This window comes from Hylobates moloch, unplaced genomic scaffold (genome assembly GCF_009828535.3).
Source record: "Hylobates moloch isolate HMO894 unplaced genomic scaffold, HMol_V3 SCAFFOLD_2, whole genome shotgun sequence".
In the NCBI taxonomy this organism is placed as follows: domain Eukaryota; kingdom Metazoa; phylum Chordata; class Mammalia; order Primates; family Hylobatidae; genus Hylobates; species Hylobates moloch.
Genome location: NW_026652277.1, coordinates 107,569,699 through 107,591,878, shown reverse-complemented (window position 1 = coordinate 107,591,878; position 22,180 = coordinate 107,569,699). Strand labels below are relative to the sequence as shown.

The following is a 22,180-nucleotide window of genomic DNA, read 5'->3' as shown; positions in this document are numbered from 1 at the left end:
TCTGCTTCCCTCGGCCTCCCGAAGTGCTGGGATTACAGGCGTGAGTCACTGTGCCTGGCCAATGGCGTTATTTCTAACAGTCCTGAACTAGAACACAAATGTCTATGACAGTAGGATAGATAAATTGTGGTTCAATTGAAATATATATAGTAGTGAGAAAGAATTCACTATTGCTATACTCAACACAGGCAAGAACCTCACATACTGCTTAATGAAATAAGCCAAATAGTATCTACAGTTATAATTCCATTTGAAAGTTCAAAGACAAGCAAAACTAATCTATGATAATATAAATCAGAAACAGTGTTCTGATAATGTTTGTCCCTAGGGAGAAGGAAGGACTATTACTAGGAATGGGGGGCACTCTGGAGAGCTGATAATGTTCTAATTCTTGATCTGGGTGCTGTTACATAAGTGTTTACTTTGTGAAAACTATTTCTTTCATGCACTTTTCTATGTGAATTCCATACCTCAGTTTTAAGTTTGGCATTTTTATGTCTATACCTTCTTCCTAAAAAGGCAAGAACTGTAACACTTGAATACTTTCTTGATCTCCTCTACTCGCCATTATGTTGATACTGTCTAAAATTATAATTCTGGTTTATTGCTTTCTAAAAAAATCTTTCTCCCCCTATACACATCTTACCAAGGTATCTGAACACTGTTATCCCCATAGATTTTGTAGTATCTTCTGGACTTTTTGTTAAGTATTTTTTCCAAAATTTTTCAATGCGAAGCATTGTCAAATCTTTTTTTTTTTTTTTTTTTAATCTCTGGAGACGGAGTCTTGCTCTGTCACCAGGCTGGAGTGCAGTGGCCCTATCTCGGCTCACTGCAACGTCTGCCTCCAGGGTTCAAGCGATTCTCCTGCCTCAGCCTCCCAAGTAGCTGGGTCGCTCTGCCGCCCAGGCTGGAGTGCAGTGATGCGATCTTGGCTCACTGCAAGCTCCGCCTCCCGGGTTTAGGCCATTCTCCGGCCTCAGCCTCCCGAGTAGCTGGGACTACAGGCACCTGCCACTGCGCCCAGCTAATTTTTTGTATTTTTAGTAGAGACGGGGTTTCACCGTGTTGGCCAGGATGGTCTTGATCTCCTGACTTCGTGATCCTCCCACCTCAGCCTCCCAAAGTGCTGGGATTACAGGCGTGAGCTACCGCGCCCGGCCCGGTCTTGATCTCTTGACCTAGTGATCCGCCCACCTCAGCCTCCCAAAGAACTGGGATTACAGGTGTGAGCCACCCCACACGGCCCAGCAAATCTTTTTTCATTTTTTAAAAAAACTTTTCAGTAGCTTTAGAGGTACAAGTGGTTTTCAGTTACATGGATGAACTGCACAGTGCTGAAGTCTAGTATTTTAGTGCACCAGTCACCCAAGTCGCAAACAGTGTATTCAAAATGTAGCTTTTCATCTCTTCCCCGTTCCACCTTCTGAGTCTCCAATCTCCGTTATACCACTCTGTATGCATTTGCATACCCATTTATAAGCGACAACGTGGTATCTGGGTCTTTTTCCTCTGGTTCCCAAGTTTTATTCACAAACTCATACAAAATATTCCAGATAAATGAATTTTAATCCTCATCTTCCTCCTATTTGTCCTGGCTAATTTGGAAGTAATATAATTCATAACTTTCTTCACTGTTAGCAACTACGTGCAACCAATCACACAGATTATTCTTCTTCAAAATTTTGTGAGATATTTCAAATACCTTTAGGAAAAAGTCACCTCAGAAGTCATGGTGATCTTGCTCTTGGTCCTCCACCTAGATTCCCAGCTTTTCCATTCACTTTGATCCCCTGTTGCAAAAGCTGCTCAAAATTAGCGGCATCCATGATTCCATCTTCTACAGTGGGTACAATTAAGAGTAAACTTCAGAACCTGCTTCTTTTTTTTTTTTCTGCCTTGCTTTGCCACAAGCTTTTTCATGACTGCCATGGTGGCAGTGGAAGCAGAAAGGGGTATCTGGGTTTTTTTGTGTTTGCTTTTTGATACGGAGTCTCCCTTTGTTGCCCAGGCTGGAGTGCAATGGCACAGTCTCGGCTCACTGCAACCTCCGCCTCCCAGGTTCAAGTAATTCTCCCTGCCTCAGCCACCTGAGTAGCTGGGATGACAGGCGCCCACCACCACACCCGGCTAATTTTTGTATTTTCAGTAGAGACAGCGTTTTGCCATGTTGGCCAGGCTGATCTCAAACTCCTGATCTCAGGTGATCTGCCCACCTCACCCTCCCAAATTGCTGGGATTACAGGTGTGAGCCACCACACCTGAATATTATCTGGTTTTCAGTTACTTCACTTAGAAGAACAGCCTCCAGTTCCATACAAGTTGCTGCAAAAGACATTATTTTATTCTTTTTGTGTGGCTGAGTAGCACTCCATGATATATGTATACCACATTCTCTTTATCCACTCATCAATTGATGGACACTTAGGTTTATTCTATGTCTTTGCAACTGTGAATTGTGCTGCAATAAATGTGTGTGTCTTTCTGATATAGTGACTTCTTTTCCTTTGGATAGAGATCTTAATCTTAATGTTTTTATTAAGTCCTCACATTTGAATGACAATTTAGATAGACTAAAACTTTAAGTCCGGTACTTTAAATATGACATTATTTTCCTGCATCCAGTATTGCACTTGAGAAGACTGAAGTCAATCTTATTCTTGTACCTTTATACATTCACTCTAAAAGCTTTTAGATTTTTCTCGTTACCTTGATACTCCTCAATTTCAGTATGTCTCTCGTTTGGCACCCTATGGCCCTTTCAATCTCTATTTTTTTCCTCCTTTTAGGCCTCTTACCTGAATGTTGGCACACCTACTTCTGGCTTCCATCTTGCTTAAATCCGCTTTCATATTTCCTAATTTCCTATATTCTTTTTCTTGCTTCTTTCTGGGGTTTTCTCAGCCTGATTTTCCAACTAATTCATTCTGCACCTGTATCTATCCTTTTTTTTTTTTTTGAGACAGTCTTGCTCTGGCACCCAGGCTGCAGCACAGTGGCACGATCTTGGCTCACTGCAACCTCCACCTCCCGGGTTCAAGCAATTCTCTGCCTCAGCCTCCCGGGTAGCTAGGAATACAGGCACCTACCACCATGCGCCGCTAATTTTGGTATTTTCAGTAGACAGGGTTACACCATCTTGCAGGCTGGTCTTGAACTCCTGACCTCGTGATCCACCTGCCTCGGCCTCCCAAAGTGCTGGGATTACAGGCATGAGCCACCATGCCTGGCCTCTACCCTTTTACTCCATTTATTATGTTATTTATTTTAAATGTTTCATTATTTCTTGTATCACGTTGCTAACATCTTTTAATGTTTATTAGTTTCATTTTAGATTCTGAAAGTCTTACGTAATCCAGTTTTCTTTTGAACTAGTAGTATCTTTCGGTTATCATATCGTTTGTGAACTCACTTACCTGGTGGTGTGAGATCTTCTGAGTGAGAGTATGCACTGGAGAAGGACTGATGGCCAACCCTCTAGTTGGTATTAAGGGTTCAAAGAGAGGGAAGGGGACAAACCCCATGTTGGAGAGCCCTAGCACTACAAAACCACTGCTATTTATTTCAGTGTGTAATCCTTTAGGACAGGGCTTCTTCCTTTGGACCCCCTGAGAAAAATGGCAATGAGAAGAGGCACTTCCTAGAGTCTAGGGCCTAGATTATTAACTGAGAAGTTCTGTGAGTCTGAAGGCAGAAGGGTGAAGAAGTAATGCCCAAGTTAATCAATCCTTACACCTGTTTTCTCCAAAGCTTCACCCAAAAAGCTCTTGTGCTACTCTAATTTTATCTGTGAGGACACCTGCAGCAGAGATATGGTTCACCATTCTGGTATTTGCTGTGAGAAGGCAGGCAACAGCAATCAGTTTTCTCAATCTACTCAGAGCCATTCAGCCAGCCACACCCCCACCAGGAACCACTTCAAAATTGCACCCTATGTCCCCTGGGACTTTTACCTCTTGATTTTTTAAATTATTACCTAAACACAATAAAAGTAAAAGAAACATTTGAATCAAAATACAACAAAACTTTACATGGTTTTATTATACATTACTGTTATTGAAAGCAAACTTTGTACAAAAAATTTTATACAGATAAAAAAAATCCTTGGCTAGGCAAAGCCATTTATGTGTGCATACACAGAAACACACATACATACATATACACACAGTATTTTATATCATAATTATACATATTTATAAATACATTATTTAAATTATTTTACAATATACCAAAACAAGGAGAGGCAATTAGAAAAGCAAATAAAAAATGGATGAACACTTGAACTAAATAGTCACTAAGTTTAAAATGCTACAAAACTATCTTTTTAATCTAGAAAGTCATTTCTTTAAAATATCAAAACTAAGATTTCAATACATCACTGTTGCTTTCATTTTGGTAAGTTCTAACATGTTTAAAAATAAATATTTTGACCAAAAACAGATGAGCAAATCAGAATGATGACTAGAACAAGCTGAACATGCTGATGTGAAATTAGAGAGTCACTGAGTAATAACAAATGTAGATTATCATCTGGTAACCAAAAAGGTTATAAACCTCTCTCTAGTGCTCATTTAAAACATGAGGAATTTGAAGCTTCTGTGTAGTATGCAATATCAATTAAGAGTCCCAGGAATTCAGCAACTTATCTGTAATGTAAGAAAATGCTAAAGTTATTATTCTATTTTTCTGACAGGACTATCTCATAATGTGTTACCTTAAATGAGCTCCATTTAGACAATATTGGTGTTTAATAAACTAGCTTTCTTATCTTCCAATTGGTCTCAAAATTTAAAAAAAAACCTAGCTTTTGCAATCAGTTTGGTAACTATCATTATACTTTGATACTGACAAAAATTTAATAGGACTACAGTACTTGTGGGGAAAAAAAATCAGTTAAGAGACAAGCTACGAATGAAATAACCCACAGTATGTGCTATCCTGCAAGCAAAGAAATCTCAAATATCAAATTCATTAAATGGTTTTAGATTTTTGGCCAGATGCAGTAGCTTACGCCTGTAATCCGAGCACTTTGGGAGGCCAAGGCAGATGGATCGCTTGAGTCCAGGAGTTCGAGACCAGCCTGGGCAACACGGCGAAACCCCATCTCTGTTTAAAATAATTTACATTCTCTTCACAACAGAATGGAAATCATACTTTAATATAACATTAAGGTAAAAAAAAAAACTTGATTTAATTTCTTAAAGGCAGCAAAAATCTTAAAAAGCACAGTTAATCTAATAATCAAGCCACTTTTGCCCAGAGCTTTTTAAAAAAAATTCTTTAGAATAAGCTTCTTCTCCAAATTCCCCATTATTCAAGCTTATATTCTGTTGTGTGTGTGTTTTGTTCAAGTGATTCTCCTGCCTCAGGCTCCCAAGTAGCTGGGATTACAGGCATGTTCTACCATGCCCAGCTAACTTTTGTAATTTTGGTAGAGATGAAGCATCGTCATGTTGGCTGGGCTGGTCTCGAACTCCTGAACTCAGGTGATCCGCCCACCTTAGCCTCTCAAAGTGCTCAGATTACAGGCATGAGCCACTGCACCCAGCAACATTCTGAATTATGTAAATAGAAATTTAACGTCATAATCACTTGAAACTGAGAGGCAGAGGTTGCAGTGAGCTGCAATCGTGCGGCTGCACTCCAGCCCGGGTGACAGAGTGAGTGAGACTCCGTCTCAAAACAAACAAACAAAAAAGAAATTTAACATCATAGTAAACTACTACACATATTTTGAAGATTTCACTAGCACTGTGCTCTATGTCCAAATCTAGTTTTTTTTTTTTACTCTGTCTTTCAGGCTGGAGTGTAGTGGCGCAATCTTGGCTCACCGCAACCTCCACCTCCCAGGTTCAAGCGATTCTCATGCCTCAGTCTCCCAAGTAGCTGGGATTACAGACACGTGCCACCATGCCTGGCTAATTTTTGTATTTTTTTGTAGAGATGGGGTTTCACCATGTTGGCCAGGCTAGTATAGAACTCCTGGCCTCAAATGATCTGCCCACCTTGGCCTCCCAAAGTGCTGGGATTACAGGCATGCCACTGTGCCTGACTCTGTATGTCCAAATATAGTTGCTGTTCAGATTTAATTCAAACTTCATTTAAAACTGCATGTTTTGGATTCAAATAATTAGGACAGCAAATCAATTAAAAATATTGTGATACATTAAATATCTTTAAAATTTTGCTTACATAAAAATCCAAAATATTTAAGCAATTGGCGGAGATCTAACAGAAAAAACCTGCTGGTAATTTATTTACTTACTTAGGTTTTAGAGACTGGATCTCACTATATTGCCCAGGCTGGAGTGTATTGGTTATTCACAGGTGCAATCCTAGTACCCTAGCCTCAGATTTCTGGGCTCAAGTGATCCTCTTGCCTCAGCCTCTCGAGTAACTGGGACTATAGGCGGGTACCACCACACCCAGCCTTCTGCTGATAATTTAAATATTATTGCCCTAATAAACCTGTATGTACAAGAACGACTTGTACGACAAGTACAAAAACAAAAACTGAAGAAACATGTCTGTGAACATTATTAACAATTTAATATGGTAAATCATGTCATCAATTGGGATGACAATAGACTTTATAAATGTTTTGTATTTTAATTAGCACTAATTAAAAATGTGAGAAATATTAAATTACCATCACTACACAGACTTCATTGCTTATGAACCACATACTGCTTTTCAAGAATGTTTGATGTATCTATAAAAACTTTATTATTAATCAAATGGATTTCCCCCCACCTTAGACTCATCAGCAATCAGAAGGTTGAGGAGAGATGCCATGCTGATCTGAACTGCAGCAGGCTTCACTCTGAGCACGTCCCTGTGGATGAGGTCACCTTAGATGCCCGCTCGAGCAACCATCCTCCAACCTGTGACTGAAGCAGGAACTCAACTGGATGTCTCTCACCCACTATTCACATCTTCAATGACTAACAGGCCATTAACTGCACAACTACAGCGTCAAACATTTATTTTACTAGTCTCCTGTAGTGTAACCATTAACTACCTGCATTTTGACTTTTCAAAGAGCTTCATTAGCTGCTGGAATCTTTCTGAGACCTGAAAATTTAAAAATGAGTGTTAATTATAAATACCTCAGTAATCTTTTTTCATCTTTGAAGAATACTTTCATAAGACAGCTAAAGACAGAGAAAGTCACCTTCAATAATAAAGAGATGAAGTAATGTTTAGAAAAATATCTTCATGGCCACGTGTGGTGGCTCATGCCTGTAATCCCAGCACTTTGGGAGGCCAAGGCAGGCGGATTACCTGAGGTCAGGAGTTCAAGACCAGCCTGACCAACATGGAGAAACCCCGCCTCTACTAAAAATACAAAATTAGCCGGGCGTGGTGGCACATGCCTGTAATCCCAGCTACTCAGGAGGCTGAGGCAGGAGAATCACTTGAACTCGGGAGGCGGAGGTTGCAGTGAGCCGAGATCGCGCCATTGCACTCCAGCCTGGGCAACAAGAGTGAAACTCCGTCTTAAAAAAAAAAAGAAAGAAAAATATTTTCATACTAAAGGTGATTACTAGTTAACTTTTCAATATTGAACTTTTTTTTTTTTTTTGAGATGGAGTTTCACTCTTGTTGCCCAGGCTGGAGTGCAATGGTGCGATCTCGGCTCACTGCAACCTCTGCTTCCCGGGTTCAAGCGATTCACCTGCCTCAGCTTCCTGAGTAGCTGGGATTATAGGCATGCGCCACCACGCCCAGCTAATTTTTTTGTATTTTTAGTAGAGATGGGGTTTCTCCATGTTGGTCAGGCTGGTCTCGAACTCCCGACCTCAGGTGATCCGCCTGCCTCAGCCTCCCAAAGTGTTGGGATTACAGGCATGAGCCACCGCACCCGGCTTTTTTTTTTTTTTTTTTTTTTTTTAAGAGACAGAGTCTTGCTGTCACCCAGGCTGGAGTGTGCAGTGTCAACAGCATAGCTTACTGTAAACTGGGCCCAAGCAATCCTCCCAGTCAGCCTTACAAAGTGCTGGGATTACAAACATTAATTTTTTATTTATTTTTTTTTTTTCTGAGACAGAGTCTCACTCTCTCACCAGGCTGGAGTGCAGTGGCATCATCTCAGCTCACTGCACCTCCGCCTCCTGGGTTCAAGCAATTCTCCTTCCTCCCAAGTAGCTGAGACTACAGGCACACGCTGCCACGCCCGGCTATTTTCTTTTTTTTCCGTATTTTAGTAGAGATAGGGTTTCACCATATTGCCCAGGCTGGTCTCAAACTCCTGAGCTCATGCAATCCACCCACCTCGGCCTCCCAAAGTGCTAGGATTACGGGCGTGAGCCACTGTGCCCAGCCTAACATTAATATTTCTTAAACAAGCAAACATCAGTTTACAAAACAATCAGGATTGTCTCAGTCATACTTCTTCCAGTTACCAAGTTTTTAACAGTCCTACACTGAGCCATACTTTTAAAGAGGCTGGCTAATAAATATCTACATATTCTAACACTCAAAAAGTAAATCTAAGCCAGCTCAGGAGTTCAAATCTAGCCTGGGCACCATAATGAGACTCCATCTCTTAAAACATTTTTTTCACACCTGTAATCCCAGCACTTTGGGAGGCCAAGGTAAGCAGATCACATGAGACCCAGAGTTCAAGACCAGCCTGGCCAACATAGCAAAACTCCGCCTCCCCAGTAATCTATTAAAAATACAAAAAATTAGCTGGGTGTGGTGGCACACATCTGTAATCCCAGATACTCGGGTGGCTTAAGCACAAGAATCACTTGAACCCAGGAGGTGGCGGTTGCAGTGAGCCAAGATCACACCATTGCACTCCAGCAGGGTCAACAAAGCAAGACTCTGTCTCAAAAACTGAGTGAAACTAACTTTAATTCAAAAAGAAAAAAATTCAATCTAAACATTTATTTATTTACTTTTGTCTGAAACAGGGTCTCACTCTGTCTCAGGCTGGGTCTCAGCCTCCCGAGTAGCTGGGACTACAGGTGCATGTCACCATGTCCTGCTAGTTTTTTTGTTTTTTGTAGAGACATGGTCTCACTATATTGGCCAGGCTGGCCTTGAACTCCTGGGCTCAAGCGATCCTCCCTCCTCAGCCTTCCGAGCTGAGATCACAGGTGCACACGACAGCACCCACTAATTTTTTAAAAATTTTCTGTAGAGGCAGAGGTCTTACCATGTTGCCCGGATGGTCTCGAACTCCTGGCTTCAAGGGATCCTCCCACCTTGGCTGTGCTGGGATTACAGATGTGAGCTACCACACCTAGCCTAAATTTTAAGTATTTAGAGTAGCAACATCTGTGAACCAATAGAGATGTAAAAATTGGGTAGTTACCTGATTTGGATTTTTATCCAACTTGGCAGCTAAATATGCAAATGTTTTAAATGATGGCCCTCTTTTCTGACACTCCAATAAAATTTCCCGGTCATCATTTCTGAGGAGGAAAAAATTGTATTTAGTTTTAGTACACTGTAGTAGAAAGGTAATAAAAATCCCACTGCCTTGAAGTCCACCAACCAGGGAAATTTAAACCCATAAGAAAAAGGAAAAGTGTATATACCAAAATATGGACAATGGGTATCTCTGAGAAATAAGATTTAGATGATTTTGCTCTATGAGTTCATATGTATTCTGTAACAAATGTACTGATTTATTTTCTTAATGACAAAATTAAAGTATTTCTTTTTAATTCTACCTTTAATGTATACACTAAAAAACTTAGGGCCCAAAGATGGTCACAGACATAATAAGCAGAAGAACCAGAACTAGGCCGGGCGCGGTGGCTCAAGCCTGTAATCCCAGCACTTTGGGAGCCCGAGGCGGGCGGATCACGAGGTCAGGAGATCGAGACCATCCTGGCTAACACGGTGAAACCCCGTCTCTACTAAAAATACAAAAAAAATTAGCCGGGCATGGTGGCGGGTGCCTGCAGTCCCAGCTACTCGGGAGGCTGAGGCAGGAGAATGGCATGAACCTGGGAGGCGGAGCTTGCAGTGAGCCGAGACCACGCCACTGCACTTCAGCCTGGGCGACAGAGCAAGACTCCATCTCAAAAAAAAAAAAAAAAAAGAACCAGAACTAAAATAGAATCCATATCTTCTAATTCCCAGACCTCTGCTTTTTCTACATACTCTGACCAAATGGGTATTAATACAGTTGCTGAGATTTTATACTGCCACCTGCAAAGTTACCTGAAATGGGGATTTGAGGACTGTGGAATTAACAAAACTGATCACCAGTTTTCACAAAACTCAGCTTCTCTCATTAAGCATTCTAGTCAAGTATATCTACCTTTAGTCCAATGATTTATAACTGTGGTTACTTTTACATCTGAATGGGGTCTTGATTTTCTTAAACAGTTCATACAAAACTCAAAAGTGTATGGGCACATCTCATGCCTATAATCCAGCACTTTGGGAGGCAGAGGTGGGCAGATCACCTGAGGTCAGGAGTTCGAGACCAGCCTGACCAACATGGAGAAACCCTGTCTCTACTAAAAATACAAAATTAGCTGGGTGTGCCCTTGTAATTCCAGCTACTCGGGAGGCTGAGGCAGGAGAATCACTTGAACCTGGGAGGCAGAGGTTGCAGTGAGCCAAGATGGTACCATTGCACTCGAGTCTGGGCAACAAGAGTGAAACTCTGTCTCAAACAAACAAACAAACAAAAAACCCTCAAAAGTACAACCGGTTTACAAAACTGTAAACTTCTAATCTGGAGGAAAAATCAAATTATTAGGTTGCGCAAAAGTAATTGTGGTTTTACACCAACCTATACCAACACTCCCATTTTTTGCTATTTCATCACTTGTCATTCCTTCTAAGATGTGCTTACACCAGTTCCTTCCAAATGAAATCTTTTTAATTTAAAAAGTGAAGTTAAAACACACTTTCCCCCTTCACTTTTTAACTTTCTTTCACTTCACTTTTTTTAAATGAAAAACTTCACTTTTCTTAACTTCACAATAGAGCTTTTCAAAGTGAAAAGTTATATCCGTGGTACTACTGCACACCTCTGGTTAAGAGCCACTGTTCTACAATGAGAACTCATGGACACAGGAAGGGGAACATCACACTCCGGGGACTGTTGTGGGGTTGGGGGAGGGGGGAGGGACAGCATTAGGAGATATACCTAATGCTAAATGACGAGTTAATGGGTGCAGGAAATCAATATGGCACATGGATACATATGTAACAAACCTGCACATTGTGCACATGTACCCTAAAACCTAAAGTGTAATAATAAAATAAATAAATAAAAAAGAGCCACTGTCCTAGACTGTACAACAGTACAGCAGGACTGTACTCTAGAATGTATCTTCAACTAAATTTGGCCATTTTTGAAGTTATCATTTTCCTTATTTTAGGATGATAAAGCTATGAAGACATGACAGATTAGGTATCTTTAGGTTTTCTTTTCTTTTTTTCGAGAGGGAGTCTCACACTGTCACCCAGGCTGGAGGGCAGTGGCGTGATCTCAGCTCACTGCAAGCTCTGCCTCCCAGGTTCATGGCCATTCTCCTGCCTCAGCCTTCTGAGTAGCTGGGACTACAGGCGCCCGCCACCACACCTGGCTAGGTATCTTTAGGTTTTCTTTTTTTTTTAGACAGTTTTGCTCTGTCACCCAGGCTGGAGTACAACCTTCGCCTCCCAGGCTCAAGTGATCCTCCTGCCTCAGCCTCCCAAGTAGCTGGGACCACAAGCCTGCACCACCGTGCCTGGCTAATTTTTGTATGTGCTTTTCTTTTTTTTTTTTTGAGACGGAGTCTCGCTCTGTTGCCCAGGCTGGAATGCAGTGGCGCAATCTCGGCTCACTGCAGGCTCCGCCCCCCCAGGTTCATGCCATTCTCCTGCCTCAGCCTCCCGACTGCTGGGACTACAGGCGCGTGCCACCACGCCTGGCTAAGTTTTTGTATTTTTGGTAGAGATTGGGTTTCACCGTGTTTGCCAAGATGGTCTCGCTCTCCTGACCTCGTGATCTGCCCACCTCAGCCTCCCAAAGTGCTGGGATTACAGGCGTGAGCCACTGTGCCCAGCCCTAATTTTTGTATTTTTTGTAGAGACAGAATTTCGCCATGTTGCTCAAGCTGGTCCCAAACTCCTGGGCTCAAGTGATCCACCCGCCTCAGCGTCCCAAATTATTGGGATTACAGGCATGAGCCACTGCGCCCAGCCAGACAGATTAGATTTTTGAGCTCAAGATTTCCTGGTGATTTAAATGTCTCACAAGATTCTTACCTTGTCCATAAAATGATAATTTCTCCCTTCTTTTTAACAACATTTTTTGCAGAAAGGCTTGTAGAAGTGGCAAGTGCTGCTGATGAATCCTTAATCCCTGGGGTTGCCTTTAATGATGAGGGATCTTTATTCACAGGAGGGGCCTTCTTCTTATTAGCTTTCTTTTGGTGAGCTTCAGTATTCTCACAAGAATCTTGGGTAGGTTTCTTGGTCTTTTCCTTATTAGTTAAGTCTGTTTCCTTTCTTTGTTTTTTATGAGGATGATTTAGATCAGAAAAGTTTCTTCTCTTTTTGTGAGCATTATGCAAAGTCCCAGGCAACTCCGAGTTATCACAATTTGATCCTGGCTCTGATTTTAATTCATCTTTTTTTACTTCACATGAACTGGGAGATTCTGTGGTCAAGTCGATATAGGGTTCCTCAACAATGCATTTTAAAGGCCTGTTTGCCATTTGTGCCTTTTCTTCCTTACAATTATCTTCATCTACCTGTATCACCCCACATCCCAAGTCTTCTACAGCTAATTCAGGATGATTACCTTCACTTTTAGTCTCACATGAAGCATCTTGTGTCAAATCAATAAAAGCATCTACAGTATCAGCCTGCAAAGAATTGTCTAATATTTGAGCACTTTGATTTAAATTGCCTCCAGAACATCCCAACTGATCAATATTTAAAACTGTTACTTCTATGAATTCCCCCAAGTTTTTGGTTTCAGTGACTGGATCTTTCGTTAGATCTATGTATGTGTTTGGAAGATGTTCCCCGACAGAGTGTGAGATTTCTTCCATTGAAGGCAGTTCTTCAATGCTTTCAGGCAGTTTTGTTTCCCATACTTGATGCAACTTGAAACATTCATCAGCCACTTCATCACTATGATCCATCTTATCTGAAGCATCTTTAAGAAATTCATATATATCAGGAACCTGTGTTTGTATCATAGAGCTCTGTTCTTCATGAGTTGACTTGCTGCCATCAACATTTTTGTTGCAATTTTCCAATTCCTCCACAGATTTAAAAACTGTGTTCTGACATGAAATATATTCTTTCTCTGCTCCTTCATCAGCTTCCTTTCCATGTCTGGGCAAAGACATCAATGATTCATCAGGCATCATACTCTGTTTAAGACCAGAAGAAGTAGATGGTGTTGCACGTCGTATTTTCACAATGAAATGATCATTGGACTTTTCCATTATGACGGCATGCATAGGTAGATTAGGGTGGTACTGAAAGCCTGGAGCAACAGATCGGCTAGTCCAGGAAGAAGAACAACTTGATTTACTGCTTGAATTATCAGACTCCAGAGCTAAATGAATATCTTGCTCAGATGCATCCTCTTCCTCAAGTAAGGCATCTTCACTGAAATGAGCACTAATGACTTCTTCAGGAGTTGAACTGGACGACACATCAGGCTTTAAAAAACTGAGATGACCGTCTGACTTCAGAGGCGATGGTACTGTTAAAGAGACTGCTAGATCTTCAAGAAGTATGGAAGAAACGCAGGGCTTGCTCTTTTCTACACTACACACATTATCTTTACTTAAAGGTAGGTTAGTAGACACTTCAAACATACAACTTTCATCCAACACATCAGGATGAATCGGCAATGAAAGCCCTGAAGACAGAGATGGACCTTTTTCAGATGATAATAATGACCAATTATCATCACTAATCATTTTAGGACATGGAGAAGCCACCCCTGAAACTAGCTCTTCTGTAGTACAAGCTGGTATAGACTCACACTTAAGAGTCTCTAGCAGCTGCTTCTCTGGAGTCTTTAACTCCCACTCACTTTTTTCAGTACAGTTAACACTGCTGTCTAAAAGATCAGAACCTTGCAACAAACTTTTAAATATTTCACCCATTTGTGCATCACTCACTAAATTAAAAGTAAGGCTTGATGCTTGCTGTTCGGTAAGAATCTCGAAACTTCGTTCTGGCTTCAAAGTTGCGTGCTGGGATGTCTGTGCATCCTCTATGCTGCTTCCTTCGTTTTTTTCTGACTTTGGGGTGCTTGGACAGTGTAGTTCCAAGGAGCGCTCTTCGGATTGAGTGTTCTTTGTATTATCAAAGCAATTGTTAAAATTTTTTTTAATGTCATGCTTTACAGTGTTAATACTGGAGTTATTTTGGTCTTGATAACTTTCCTCAGATTTTTTACATCCCACAAAAGACTTATAATGAACAGGGTCTTCTGATTTTGATAATTTTTCTTTCAGCAATTCTTTGCTGGAGTTCTCCACACTCCGTTTCTGACTATTTGAATACTGTGCATTCTGTTTACTTGTTTTTTCAAGTTTGCCTTCATCACTATCTCTTCCAAAGTTTTTGGAATCACATACTAAGATTTTCTTAAGCTTTGCAAACAAATAATCAAGTTGGTCATCTACAAACTTCCACAATTTTTTTTTCATATCTGGTAGCTGCTGTTCAAATAAACGATCAACTATGCCATTCTTTTTAACTTGCTTAAGTTTAGACTCTATAACATCACAGAGATTCTTCTGTAAGGTAGTCACTGACTTAGAGATTTTGTGTAAGTTGAGATGTTTAATTAGAGATGTAAAACTCAAAATTGCTGACTCAATAATTCTGTGAAATTGGATTAATGAAAATTTTGCCTTGAATTTCATGTAATTTTTTCTTACATGTTTTCTTATCATTCGTAACATGTGCATGATCTCTTGTTCAGAAGAGGGTACAGCAATAATTGGAACTATTTTTTCCAAGCTGGAAGTGCTCATCACTTTATCTTTCTTCTCTGTTTTTGAAGATCTGCTAGATTTATCAGGTCTTTTATTCCATTTGTTATTGGTCTGATGGATCCTTACATGTGTTTTCCTACTGTCTTTATCTAAACACACAGTACTTTTCCCACGTCGCGGGATAGTCTTTGACTTCCGCACATCAGCTGACGCTCTAGGCTTGGAATTTTTTTCAAAACTTTCTTGTGGTTTAGATGTTTCACTATCACTTCTAATTTCTCCTTCTTCTAATTCATCTAATGGTGAATTCTTACATGTGTCTGCTTCTGTACATTTGTCAGATTTGTAAATTGGCTTTTGATTTTCCTTATTGAGATCAGACTGACTCTTAGAGGTAGAATGAGCTGAATTTGGTAAAGGCACATCTGTAAAAGAGAAAAATATATTAAAGACATTTATAGAAGATAAAAGTATATTAAAGTTTAGTCATTTGACATGTTCATATTAAATATTACATATAACAAAAAATTAAATACTGAGGCAATTCACTGTTTTACTAGTTCTTTTTGAAGCAGGATGTTAATGCCTAATATTTGTATCACTGATTTTTTTTGAGAACGAAGTCTTGCTGTGTCGCCCAGGATGGAATGCAGTGGCGCAATCTTGGCTCACTGCAACTTCTACCTCCCGGGTTCAAGCCAATTCTCCTGCCTCAGCCTCCTGAGTAGCTGGGACTATAGGTGACTGCCCCCACGCCCAGCTAATTTTTGTATTTTTAGTAGAGACAGGGTTTCATCACGTTGGCCAGGCTGGTCTCGAACTCCTGACCTCATGATCCACCTGCCTCAGCCTCCCAAAGTGCTAGGATTACAGGTGTGAGACACCATGCCCAGCCTGTATCATTGGCTTTTATTGATCTTAAAAAGTGCTCGGGGCCAGGTGCGGTGGCTCACGCCTGTAATTCCAGCACTTTGGGAGGCTGAGGAGGGCGGATCACAAGGTCAAGAGATCCAGACCAACCTGACCAACATGGTGAAACCTCATCTCTACTAACACAAAAAGTAGCCAGGCATGGTGGCGGGTGCCTGTAATCCCAGCTACTTGGGAGGCTGAGGCAGGAGAATCGCTTGGGCCTGGGAGGCGGAGGTTGCAGTGAGCCATGATCACACCACTGCACTCCAGCCTGGTGACAGAGTGAGACTCTCTCTCTCAAAAAAAAAAAAAAAAGGAAACAAAAAAACAACTCTGGGTGCGGTGGCTCACACCTATCACCTATAGTCCCAGCACTTTGGGAGGCCAAGACGGGCAGATCATGAGGTCAGGAGTTCAAGACCAGCCTGGCCAATATGGTGAAACCCTGTCTCTACTAAAAAAAATACGAAAATTAGCTGGGAGTGGTGGCATGCGTCTGTAGTCCCAGCTACTTGGGAGGCTGAGGCAGGAGAATTGCTTGAACTCAGGAGGCAGAGGTTGCAGTAAGCCAAGATCGTGCACACTGCACTCTAGCCTGGGGGACAGAGTGAGACTTCATCTAAAAAAAAAACAAAAAAACTCTCCATGTGCACTTCTAGATAACAGGGGCTGAGTAAGATGCTACTTTTTATGTTATCAAAAAAGAAAAAGCACCAATTTATCTTATGTATTTTACATTCTCATAAAATGCAAAGTTATAGAAGATAATACAAACCATTACCTTTATGACTGTTATTATACACTGGAACATGAGGTGGGCTTTCATTTCTAAGAACTTTTGCTACAGGTCTCACTGGACTATTCAGAGGACTGATGGCTTCTGGAATAGGTCTCAGGTGATTAAGGTCAATGCTCAAAACCGAGTTATCATCATCATGATATACTGAGTTTGTTTCACCAGTTGCCATTCTGTGGTCCATTAACTCAGTCTGCTGAAGTGAAGAATCTAGAGTCTCTTTAGGTAAGCAAGGCTCCAAATGACACGACTTACTCTCAACCAGTGGTGTAACTATAACAGAAGGCTCAAATTTTGGGTTATTATCTTCTGAAAGCATTATTGGCAAAATATCAGCTTCCTCAATTGAAGGCTGCAAAATGCTTTCAGTGGTTTCACCCACTGTTGTTGAAAGTGCCACCTTCATTTCCATACCTTCAGAAATACCACAAGAATCTGAATTATCATTTCTTTTGGTATCCAATTCCAAGCCAAAGTTTTGAGACACATCTGCTTGTAATACATCCATTACCACAGGAGCTGCTGCCCTTCCATTAATGGTTTGTTTCATTCCTGTTGATGGAAACAAGGATTCTGTCTGTTGTACTTCCATAGGAGATGGGAAGGAAGTCTCTGTACCACAAATGGGCACTTCACAATGCATAGTATTGTCAACAGATCTAACTAACAAACTATTTTCATCTTCCATTTTGGTTTCTGAGATACCGATCCTGGGTTCAGTCACTGCTAGAAGAGCAACCTTTGGTTCCAATAACGTTGACTTGGTTTCCCCCATGGTATGTTCACTGACAGAGGCTTCCCCCAAGATATGTTCACTGATGCAGGGAACATATGCCACTGTTTTAGCTTGCACTGAAGACTCTGAATCACATACACCACTGGACTTGGGAACTTCAGTTATTTTATGCTGATTATCCTGAGAAACAGGCTGCTTTTTAGCAGGAGAAAGAGTTAAGTTCAATTTTTTCATAAAACTCAATTTTAGGTCTTTGTTTTTTGTTTCATTTGGACCACACTCAGCTTTCATTGCAAGCTCTTTATTATCTGCTCCTTCAGAAACACCATTATCAAGGACTTCTCCCTTATCAGTCTTTGGCTCATTCTGTTTCTTTAAATCAGTAGTGGTTTTCTTAGTTTCCTTATTAGCCTTCTGCAAATGTTCTGTAGGTACTCTTTTTTCATTTCTAATATGCCTATTTTCTTCTTTGCTTTCTCGTTCTCTTTTCCTCTTATCTTCAGTTCTATGTCTTTCTGCTTTTAAAGATGTATTTTCCCTCTGGTGCATAGCATCAACTTCCTTAGAGTCAATGTTTTTGTGAGTTCTACTGTTTGAAAGAGAAGATGGACATCTTCCATCTTGAAAACTATGACTGTTTACACTCCTGTCTCTTTTACAATCTTCCCACCCTCTTCTCTCTTCTAGATGGTATTTACTTGAATTATGAGAAAATGTTATTTCATTCTTGGAATGAGGAAGTGATGCTCGTTCAGCTCTTCTCCAGTGATCTTGGTCCTTTACTACTGATTTAGGTTTTTGATCAACTTTTCTTTCTTCTTTGTCTTGTGATTTAACTTCTTTCCTATTTATATTTTGTGATCTTTCACTTTGTCTTTCTAGTTTTTTGTCACTTTGAGAGTCTACTCGACTGTGTGACCCTTCTCCAGCGGTCTCTTTCTCCCAAGAAGAGTTAATGCGTTCACCTTTATAGTCAGAATCTGAGTTACTTTTAAACTTTGAACTTTTGCTTTCAGTCTTTGATTCACCTTTACCATATTTCTCAGGATGTCCTTGTAGCCTTTGACTAGCCTCCAATATCTTTGGTTCACCATCACCACAGCCAGTACTTAAGTCTTTTCGTACTCTTTCAGTTCCTCTGTTAAACTGGCTATATCTAATATCTTTTCTTCCTCTTCTACTATCCTCATTGGAGCTACCCTCACCAACCTGATAATGAGAACGTGACCAAACACCATTAGTGCAGTGTTTCTCGACAGATGTAGGTAAATGTGAAGTACTCCTTTTATCAGAATGTGGTTTTCCTTCCTTTTCCAGATTTGGCAGTGAAGTGCTATGATGTACATCTTTAGAAACATCACTTTTAGCTCTGTGATCAGTCTTTGAACAATCATCCAAATGTGGAGATCTAGATTTAAGATCTTTTGTTTTAACTGTATCAAATGTCCTTGCAGTTTTATGATTATTTCGAAAATGTGGAAACTCAGACAATCTATTGTGAAATAAAAAAAAAGTTAGATTATATTTAGCAATATTCCAAACTTTATTCACATGAGTAATTCATGATTAAGAAATTACCAGCTTTGGCCAGGCATGGTAGCTCATGCCTGTAATCCCAGCACTTTGGGAGGCCAAGGCAGGTGGATCACTTGAGGTCAGGAGTTTGAGACCAGCCTGGCCAACCTGGTGAAACCCCGTCTCTACCAAAAATACACAAAAATTAGCCAAGCGTGATGGCAGGCACCTGTAATCCCAGCTACTTGGGAGCTGAGGCAGGAGAACTGCTTGAACCTGGGAGGCGGAGGTTGCAGTGAGCCGAGACCGTGCCACTGTACTCCAGCCTGGGTGACAGAGCAAGACTCTGTCTCAGCCTCAACCTCCTGGTTGAGAAAGAAATTACCAGCTTTGGCCAGATGTGGTGGCTCATGCCTGTAATACCAGCACTTTAGGAGGACAAGGCGGGAGGATCACTTGTTTGAGCCCAGGAGTTCAAGATCAGCCTGGGCAACATAGTGACATCCTGTCTCTAAAAAAATTTTTTGTTTTAATTGGCCAGGCATAGTGGTACATGCCTGTGGTCCTAGCTACTCGGAAGGCTGAGGTGGGAGGATCACTTAAGACCAGGAGGTTGAGGCTGCAGTGAGCCATGATTGCGCTATTGCACTCCAGCCTGGGTGACAGAACGAAGTGAGACCCTGTCCCTAAAAAAAAGAAGAAAAAGAAATTACCAGCTTCCAACTAAATTAGCCTGTTTTTAAAACATGAAATTCTCTTTCATGTGCTTTGCTCAAATAAGTTTTGAGGACCTGAGGATCTATCCCAATACTTGCCAGTGGCTCTTAGACTTACTTCACCACAGTGCATAACTCCCCAGCTAACCATGAGTTCACTTCTTTTAGAACAGGTGACATTATTTTCTTGCCTTATTCATTCTAGCTCAACTGAAACACAAAGAAAAGTAAAATCTTGCTAAACAGCAGACATGATCAAAGTAAAACTCTACATAATTCTCTATCCTAGTTTTCTGTTTCACATACAATCCCATAGCAAGCCAAAGCACCAACGGCCATCTTAAGATGTTATATACTATGCAAAAGTAAAAGGAATAAAGAGTTTTAATTCTTTCCTAGGAGAATAGTATATATTTACTGTTTAAAACAAACAAAAATCTAAGTCTTAAGGTTTTATATTAGTGTTTAAAAAAACTGGTAGGTTTCCTAGCAATAAAGTGTAGATAGCTCAATTTAGCTTTTTTTTTTTTTGAGACAGGGTCTCCCTCTTTCACCCAGGCTGAGTGCAGCGGCATGATCATGGCTCACTGCAGCCTTGATGTCCTAGGCTCAAGCAATCCTCTCACTTCAACCTTCCAAGTAGCTGGGACTACAGGCACAAGCCACCACGCCCAGCTAATTTTTAATTTTTTGTAGAGATGGGATCTCACTATGCTACACAGGCTGGTCTCAAACTCCTGGACTCAAGCAATTCTCCTGCCTTCGCCTCCCAAAGTACTGGGGTTACAGGCATGAGCCACTGTGCCTGGCCTATTCTGGCTTCTGGTAATAACTTAATCTTCCAGAACTTCCATAATTTCTCTGAAATTTCATATATCTATTTCTAATCAGTAGTAAATGTGTAGAAAAACCCAAAACTTAAAAAACTCACAAATATAGGGAGATTGTTATAAGAGAGGATCAGAAAAACACACAACCTAAAACAATATGTAAACCTCATATGAACCCTGTTATGGATTGTGTCCCCTCTCCCGACCAAATTCATAATTTGAAGTTCTAAGCCATTGTTCTTCAGAATATGACCTTATTTAAAGGGTCTTTACAGAAATAATCAAGTTAAAATGATGTCCTCAAGGTGGGCCCTAATGCAATATTACTGGTATTCTTATAAAAAGGGGGAAATTTGGACACAGAGATACATTTAGAAAGAGGATATAAAGAGACATAGGAAGTAGACAACCATCTACAAGTACAGAGGCCTGAATCAGATCCTTCCTTCAGAGCCCTCAAAAGAAACTAACTTTGCTGACACTTTCATTTTGGACTTCTAGCCTCCAGGACTGTGAGACAAATTTTGGTTGTTCAGGCCACCCATTTCTGGTAGTTTTGTTACACTAAGCCTATGAAACTAATATAGATACTGACTCAACCGACCAACTATTGGTAGATACCTTTGAGATCATTGGGGAAATGTAAACACGAAAAGCACTAACCATAAAAGGAACACCCTTGAAGCTGGGTGCAGTGGCTCATGCCTGTAATCCCAGCACTCTGGAGGGCCAGGCGGGCAGATCACTTGAGGTCAGGAGTTTCAAACCAGCCTGGCCAAAATGGTGAAACCCCGTCTACTATAAATACAAAAAAAATCTTTTTTTTTTTTTAAATTTTTTTTTACAGGTGGTGCATGCCTGTAATCCCAGCTACTCGGGAGGCTGAGGTGGGAGGATTGCTTGAACCCAGCAGGCAAAGGTTGCAATAAGCTGAGATCACACCACTGCACTCCAGCCTGGGCAACAGAGCAAGACTCTGCCAAAAAAAAAAAAAAAAGGCTGTGCACAGTGGCTCACGCCTGAAATCCCAGCACTTTGGGAGGCCAAGGTGGGTGGATCGCCTGAGGTCAGGAGTTCAAGACCAGCCTGACCAACATGGTGAAACCCCATGTCTACTAAAAATATAAAAATTAGCCAGCGTGGTGGCGGGTGCCTGTAATCCCAGCTACTCGGGAGGCTGAGGCAGGAGAATGCTTGAACCTAGGAGGCGGAGGTTGGAGTGAGCCGAGATCACGCCACTGCACTCCAGCCTGGGCAACAGAGCGAGACTCCATCTCAAAAAATAAAAAAAATTTTTAATTAGTCGGGTGTGGTGGCGAGCACCTGTATTCCCAGCTACTCAGGAGGCAGAATCACTTGAACCTGGGAGGCGAAGGTTGCAGTGAGCTGAGATTGCACCATTGCACTCCAGCCTGGGCGACAGAGTGAGGCTCTGTGTAAAAAATAAAAATAAAAAAGTAAAAAAAATAAAAGCTGGGCACAGTGGCTTACACCTGTAATCCTAGCACTTTGGGAGGCTGAGGCAGGCGGATCATGAGGTCAAGATCAAGACCACCCTGGCCAACATGGTGAAACCCCATCTCTACTAAAAATACAAAAATTAGCCAGGCATGGTGGCGCGCGCCTGTAGTCCCAACTACTGAGGAGGCTGAGGCAGGAGAATTGCTTGAACCCAGGAGGGGGAGGTTGCAGTGAGCCAAGATCACGCCACTGCACTCCAGCCTGGCAACAGAGTGAGACTT

General features: G+C 41.2%; 1 protein-coding gene and 1 pseudogene across 7 annotated transcripts in view; both read right to left on the bottom strand.

Moving 5' to 3' along the window:
- Window positions 1-1,567: 1,567 nt before the first annotated feature.
- On the bottom strand, window positions 1,568-1,932 carry LOC116475583 (large ribosomal subunit protein eL22-like; annotated as a pseudogene).
- Window positions 1,933-4,015: 2,083 nt separating this feature from the next.
- The window catches only part of CASP8AP2 (caspase 8 associated protein 2), a 66,951-nt gene continuing 48,786 nt past the window's right edge, over window positions 4,016-22,180 (bottom strand). For 4 of the 7 annotated variants that reach the window (XR_009212424.1, XR_009212423.1, XR_009212422.1 and 1 more), the window contains exons 7-11: window positions 16,627-18,869; window positions 12,229-15,358; window positions 9,326-9,425; window positions 6,754-7,074; window positions 4,038-4,646 (exon numbers count right to left, since the gene is read on the bottom strand). Coding sequence is in view for 3 of the 7 variants with exons in the window: in XM_032155357.1 (XP_032011248.1) it covers window positions 4,643-4,646; window positions 7,022-7,074; window positions 9,326-9,425; window positions 12,229-15,358; window positions 16,627-18,869 (5,530 nt within the window). In the remaining 4 variants the exon portion in view is untranslated. Of the gene's footprint in view, window positions 4,647-6,753; window positions 7,075-9,325; window positions 9,426-12,228; window positions 15,359-16,626; window positions 18,870-22,180 lie in introns of all 7 variants that reach the window. The other 3 variants (XM_032155357.1, XM_032155350.1, XM_032155364.2) reach the window with 1 other exon arrangement.